This window comes from Chlamydotis macqueenii, chromosome 3 (assembly GCF_036417535.1).
Source record: "Chlamydotis macqueenii isolate bChlMac1 chromosome 3, bChlMac1.mat, whole genome shotgun sequence".
Lineage (NCBI taxonomy): Eukaryota > Metazoa > Chordata > Aves > Otidiformes > Otididae > Chlamydotis > Chlamydotis macqueenii.
The window spans coordinates 51381577-51388769 of NC_141558.1; the positions used below are offsets into that span (position 1 = coordinate 51381577).

At 38.6% G+C, this 7193-nt stretch overlaps 1 protein-coding gene across 2 annotated transcripts in view; it reads left to right on the forward strand.

Moving 5' to 3' along the window:
- The window catches only part of LOC147601242 (uncharacterized), a 67050-nt gene extending 60349 nt beyond the window's left edge, over positions 1–6701 (forward strand). For both annotated transcript variants that reach the window (XM_086745108.1, XM_086745109.1), the window contains one exon: positions 6422–6701. In XM_086745108.1, the coding sequence (XP_086601234.1) occupies positions 6422–6441 (20 nt within the window). In that variant the 3' untranslated portion in view covers positions 6442–6701. The remainder of the gene's footprint in view (positions 1–6421) is intronic.
- Positions 6702–7193: the final 492 nt, after the last annotated feature.

The window sequence follows — 7193 nt, forward strand, 5'->3', positions numbered from 1 at the left end:
TAAGTCAACAGCTGCATGCGTGTGCATGCACGCTCTCTGTCCTATTCTCACTTTCTTTTTAGGATTCATTCTCTTCAGCTCAATTGGTTTATGTTGTTTCAATATTTTAGTTGATTGCCATAGAGAAGGCTGTAAATATACACAATGGGCTTGCCAGGTATAGAAAATACAAGCATGCTTATTTTCTAAGGCAGTAAATGTTTTCTATAAAGTCTCAGTAGCCAAATTACACAAGCCAACAGCATAAATGCAAAGTGATGTGCTTTTTACTGCTGTCTTTTTGAGGAAAATGTGTGTCTTATTTATTTATTTATTTATTCATTTATTAATACTGTATCTGCAAACCACCTGCAATGGCAGGCTCCTCTACAGACTGACTGGCACCCTGGTTTCTATGGCAACCGAAAAAAAAAAAAGAAGTGAAGTGAAATGAAAGCAGTGAATGCCTCAGCTTTACTGGTAGCAGAGGAAAAAAAGGAGGCCTCATTTACATTCTGGTGCATAAGCCAGCTAAGAGATGTTTCCTGAATAATTTCTGGTGGCTTGAAACTGCACATTCATGTGGAGTTTATATTTTTTTATTAGGACAGAACTAAAATTCCCCATAGCAGTTTATCTGTACAAATGTGAAGTGGGGGAAAAACACAGATGAACAACTGGAATTTTTAGTTAGTTGTTCTGTCTGCTCTAAAAAGAAATAAAATAGATTATTAAATTATGATTACTAAAACAAAGGAGTTGGTTGGAAAGTTTTCTTCATCTGTGACACAAATATGTTGTGTTGAGGAAACATCTGCTAGGCTAAGTGACCCATTTCTAAACAAACAGCTTAAGAAAAGAGAGAAACCTAAATGCAAATAAAGCTCCTTTTAGTATCTTACCCAATTCCTTTGACAATAAGGCATTCCACGAGGTTGTGCACATACTCTGATTGTAAGACTTCTGACTTTTGGTTTATTACTGCCCTCTATACCAAGAGGCTCTGAGGTTCTACAATGACAAAAGTGAGTAACAGCCAACATATACATCAAAGTTCCTTACAAATAACAACAAAAATGGGCTTTTTATATAGAATTCATGAATGCCTTTGTTCCTAATGTGACTTAGAGGAAAATTATCTTGTTTTAAGAGAAGTATCTTAACTTTAGAATTCATCTATCAGTGTGTGAGAAATCACCTTAAAACATTTTAAAACTTAACTAAAATGCTCAAAACACCTTCCTGGCTTTAACTTCATTCTGCCCATTAAGCACGGCCCAAACCCAGTCAGAAGTCCAGAACTGCTTGCTAGTTCACTATTCCCATCCTTTCAGTACCAGGCTTTGGTATGGCAGGGTACATCCAAGCTTCCTTTAGAGTCTGGAAGCACCAGGCATAGATGAAGCTAGGGGTACAACAGCCCAAAGAGCACCTCAGCTACTCCCAAGGTCAGGGTGGCTGCTCTGAGCCTAAAATGCAGGCAGGCTGCAGGCAGGAAAGAGAGCAAGTTCACGTGGGCTGCAGAGTTCAGTGTCTTTACTTCTCCCTTGAGCCAAGACTTCACCTCATAATAGAAGTGACCTCTTTAGGATCAACTTTGCCTAGATATTTTAAGTGATACACCTTCAATTCTGGTTTTTTTTTCCTGTATGTGCTCACCTCACTGAGCCCAATTCCAGTGATTCTCCTAGGAAATATGTCAAGATTTTATTTCTTTCATGTTAAGCAAGATAATTTCAACTGAATTTTGTGATACTTGATACTTTTCTTTAAGCCCAGTCTACTGGAATAATGAGATTGCATGAAAATACTTGCTTTAATTTTTTTTTAAAGAAACTTGAAAGGTCTTGATTTGAAAATGAAACTTAAAGATCTTGAATCCACAAAGTAAATGACAAGAATAAAAAAGAATAAAAAAGAATAAAAAAGAATAAAAAAAATTAGAATGAATGTTTCTTGACTTTCAAGACAAATGCATGGGTTTTTTGGAAAGCATTCTGTGTCCCTCTGATCATGCATGGCTGCAGAGGATTAAGTCATTAAGGAGCTGGACTGTGTTTTTTTCCTAAGAGAGTTTATAATTTTGTTTTTCTGTGTGAATGTATGTAAAATATAAAAATACGTATTTATAAATTTTTCTCAAGGCATGCTTAATTACATCACTATTGTACAGCAGTATGAACCCTGTTGGTTTATTTGCAAGAATATCTTTCATTTTAGGTACATAAATGCTCTGATAGACATCAGCAAAGAGCAGATGGCTTCACAAAAGATGTTTGAAAGCTGCCTCCCTCCTGCCAGAAGCTTTTCACACTCTCACTTTGTCTGGCTTCAGTGGGATTCCTCGGTGGGAGAGAGCTCTCTCTGCGCCCCACTGCTTGTGGAAGTACAGTCACGTAACCAGTTCTGCACTGATTAATGTTGCTCAAGGCTAGTGGCTACAGCCCTTTAAGAGGACTACCTCCCTGCATCCAGCTCTGGAAGGATATATATTCAGTGCATTAACGCTGGGTAGGTGGTTAGACTAGATGTTGACAGTGCACGAGCTCTAGGCTCTCAGAAAATAGCTGGAGTTCAGTAACTCCAAGGGGGGACCCTCAAGTCACCGATGTGGCACCAGTGCTAGGGCAGAATGGTCACACAGAAACAGCTGGAAGTTGTTTGGCATGACTATTGGCGAGAGTGGATTTTTAGCAGGCCAGCTCAGGTCCAGTCCAAATCCTATCTGGTTCTGTCCACTTCAAACAGACCATGGCAGAGTAGTCTGAGATGGTAGAGATTTCATGACACCTCTTCCAGGCAGAGAGTCTTTCTGGGTTATGACACTGAGTACTCATAAAGACATGGGAGTAAAAAATGTAAGCATGTAAAAAACCCCAAAACTTGGAGGGTGTTTTGGTCATACTTGCTGTGTACTGTAAGAAACTGTCAAAACCATCCTTAGCCTTGTTCATTAGATTGTTTTGGGGCCAATAAATAATGTTTTATGTCTACTTGTTTTGTAAACATGGACTTCTTCAAAGGATTTTCATTTTTATGTTGCAATGCTTCAAATATTAACAGGCATAATACTATAATTATTGTTCGTGGTCAAGTTACTAACCATGTTTTAGTAATTTTAGTAATTTTTGCAATTGCAAAATTTTGGTTTCAGTGGGTGAGCACTATGGATCAACTGTCCTGTTTGACAAAAAACCACAATGATGTTCAAACAGTTTATTATTTGACCAGTTCTTCTATTCCTACAATAATAGGAAAACAGTATAATATAAATGTTGATGGACATATTGGATGGATTTTTTTTTTCTTCTGGGGAAACAAGGATATTTTCTGGCAAGATGTGACTAGTAGAAGGAACTCATTAGTCTGTTTCTTGCACATTGTAAAAGATACCTCTGTCTACTGCCTGCCATATCTTTGGAAAGAAAATTTTAGGTGACAGGATTTGCCTCCTTGGTCCTCTTTATCTTATTTTTTTTCTAGTGTGGCACCAGGAAACGGTTCTGCTAGAACTGATAACATATCAAACCCCTGAACAGCTTCAAACAGCTACAAATTATGGTCTAAAAAAGGAGAGAGGAAAACCCTTTTTCTTTCCTAAAAAGACTGAGATTTTTTCCTAAGACTGGAGGAGTCTGTGGAAGTACCAAAGAACTAGGGAATCCTCTATATATTTTTAAAGGGACACAAACATATAATGATACTGTGATTATCAACGTACTTACAAGATGGACCCTCTTAATAAAGGCACCTGTATACAAAGTACCCCGTTTCACTAGTGCTACAAAAACTGCACAGGTCTGAAGCCCATATTGGCAAGATTTCTTTGTGATTTACGCTTAGTATCACAGCTGTGATTCTCTGCACATGTGTGGCTTCCTTCTGCCAAGTGGGACAGGCAACCTGTGTTTCTAAACTGGATATCCCAGGCTTTAAAGTCAAAACGGTCTTTCAATAACCTCTAGATTTCTTTAATTTTATCTTTTATTGGAGAAAACAGAAGCAGTTTATGGTGCTAGGGCAGCCTGGATTTTCAAAGGGAGAGGTGTGAAAGTAGTGCCAATGCAACGTAAAGTGCATTTATTTGCTGAGATGGCATGGGTGATGTGGTATGCACAAACACATGGTGTCATGGAAAGCTAAGTGTCTGGCATGACCAGCCTTGCTTTTGAGTGATGTGGCTCTGGTAAACTGCACTCACGTCATGTTCACCTCATGCGTTCAGGTTAATGGTGTCCAATGTAAGTTTTTATAAAAATATGTGAAATTACAATGTCAAATACTCATATGAGGAACAATGAAGTTAAAAGCAAATAAATGGCCTCTTATTTACACCTATCCTTCCTTTGTAAAATTGCAGTGAAACTTGGTCCTTTGAGTATTTGACAGTATGTCCTAGAAGTTGAGTGTCTGTCATGGAGCAGCTTTGCCAAGTGAGGAAGTGCCTTCATCCACTCACAAGATTATGGATTTGCACCACTGTGGATTGGACTCTCAATACTGTGTAAAGGTAAATGAGAGAGTTGTTCGCTGTTATGTGCTGTGTGCTACTGGTCTAGTGTAAAGGTCAGATAAACAACTGCGTCTATAGCCAACCTGTATCTTCATCACTCCTTGCTCACTGCAGCCAGCTTTTGATAGTTCTCATAATTTCCTGCTCTATTGATAAGTCATGAAAACTGCCTCTCTTCCTGGATCTACAACTTCATCATTGCGCTCTGAGTTCCCTCAGTCTTTTTATTCGCCAAATATAGCAGTACATCATGCTAACTTCCACACATTCCTTTAATGTCTTATTTTATACTTTCTGCTGGGACTGTGTCAATACTGAGGTTGTACCATTTATTATCCTCTTTCGTCTAACTCCCAAAGGAAGGTGATTCTTCCCCCCATCAGTGTAGGGTAAGAGAGAATCACCAATTTTTTCTATTTGTAAGACATCTTCAGAGTGCACTTCACAAGGGATACTATGTGATAGATTTATTTTGCCTCAAATCACAGTTCAGGTACCTGAACAACCTTTTGATGAAAAGGTGGAGTTTGAAAGGTTGCAAAATGAATTGTAGGTACCAGTCTCACATTTGTGTTCCAAATTTTATAACTCAGTGAATTTGTGGAAAAGATAGCAGAGTTTTGAAACTCTGCTAACAGATCTATAGGAAACTCCTCGCAAATGGATCCCCTCAAAAAAATGAAACTTTCTTTTTTTCACACTTAGGTGATCAGAATATTGGTTTAATGTCCTTCCCTGAATTTTATTCAATGTTAGGGAACAACAAAGTAATCAGATTTAAATAAGTTTAAAGTTCCTTTAGGGGAGAGGAAGGAAAGAAGGAAAAATATTTAAAATTTTGAAGCTCTTGAGGTAGCGTATGATTTATGTTATCTGGTTATTTTATTGCAACGACTGACAAACTCCACTTGGGAGAGAAATGATAATTCGTGGAAGTTGTAGCTGAAGGTAAAAAGCTGGCATAGCCTTAATTGTAAACAGAGCTGGTTGAGTCCCATATATAAAATACATAGCCTCTTCTCCTATTAGATGCATAAGACCTTATACCTCCTGCCCTTTAATACAGAAGAAAAGGTTTTATTTTTTATCTCTGCCAAAAATAGTGGTTGCTTTTAGTTCTTGGAATGCAATTTCCATTACTTCGTCATCTTCATTATTCAATATCCAAAATTATTCCATTTGTAATTTCTTTGATAAATCATGTATATGATATTGCTGCTCTTAAATGGCAAACTTGAATTACAAACTTGACAGCTGTAACACAGATATACACTGGAAACCTGGAACTGATATTTCTTTAAGCCTGACCCATTATCCACACAACATGTTGCCCTTCAGTTTGTCAACAATATTTAGAAAAATCTTGGCAGTAGTCATGGACCATCTATGTCATTAACACTTAGACAACAGACTAGTCAAAGAAAAAAAACGAGCAGGAGGCATAAGAATAAACGGATGCCCTTGTTTCTTCTACTTAATTACACTTATTGCAAATGAAAGACCAGTTCAGCTTCAAACAAGACTGTAAAGTTTTCTTGAATAAAACTTTTGCTCCAGGACAGGAGAAAATGTACTTATTTTCTAAGATTACAAACTAGATTTGCTCCGATTTGCAAATACAGATGAGCCTTTTTATAGGAGGCAGCTTTTGGCTGTCTTCTGGGTCACATGGCATGAGGCACCTCTGTTTTCACATGAAAGACTCCACCTTCGTTGCTCGGTCCCAGCAGACTGTGCCCAGCAGGCACAGGCTAGAGATGATGAGTTCATCAATGGGGCTGCTTCCCTGCTTCGCAGCTGGCAGAAAACTGGGGGCTCCCTTCTCTCTGCTATACTTTCTATTCCTTGTAAGCAAGGAGTAACACACACACCAATACTGGGGAGTTTATTTCCTTGAAGTCCATGGAACTTTGCCTTTTCTTCTTGTAGGAGACATGAGATACTCCTAGGACACAAGACACAGGTTGCCTTCTGCAGTCTATATTTTCAACTCATTTCTCTATCTCGTCAAGAATCAAATATAGAAAAGGCTCCTGTATAATTGCACTTCCAGTCTTCTGAAAAAAAAAAGTCTCCAACACGTTCCAAGAAGTTGCTGGACTGCCTGTGTCCTGCTGTATTTCTTTTCTGTGCTTTCAGTTGAACTGGGAGTATTACCTTGCAGTCCTGTGCCTTGAATGTTTCTGTTAATAAATAGCTGTACCAAACAATAACAAAAAAAAAATCAGTTTTGCATGACCTTATGCTTTTTTTTAAATCTTTCTGCCACAACACAACACTGTCCATAGCTCTGTCTCCCACTCAGTGCTAGACCTCAGGCAAGGCTTGCTTACTTGTCCTGATGAGCGCATCGGATCTAATGAATTTGTCAGGAAATCCATCTCCTTCTTTTTTTTCCCATTTATATTGCACAACTGGTCTGAGCATAAGCAAAGTAAGTAGCTGCCTGGGGCATCAAGCTGTAGGGAATGAGATTGCTGCTCTTGCCCTCAAGTCTGTGCTGTTTTTTCCAGATATCTGGAAATCCTTCAGTTTGCTGGGGGTGCTGCCCTTCAGGGAGTGTGGAGTGGATCCTGCACCAGTGACCAGCAAGCTTTGATTCTTGGCTCTGACCCCATAACAGGCATTGACCAGAACCAAAGTTTATTTTCGGTCACAATACTCAGACATATCTGCTGTCTTCCCTGACAAAAAGCAATAG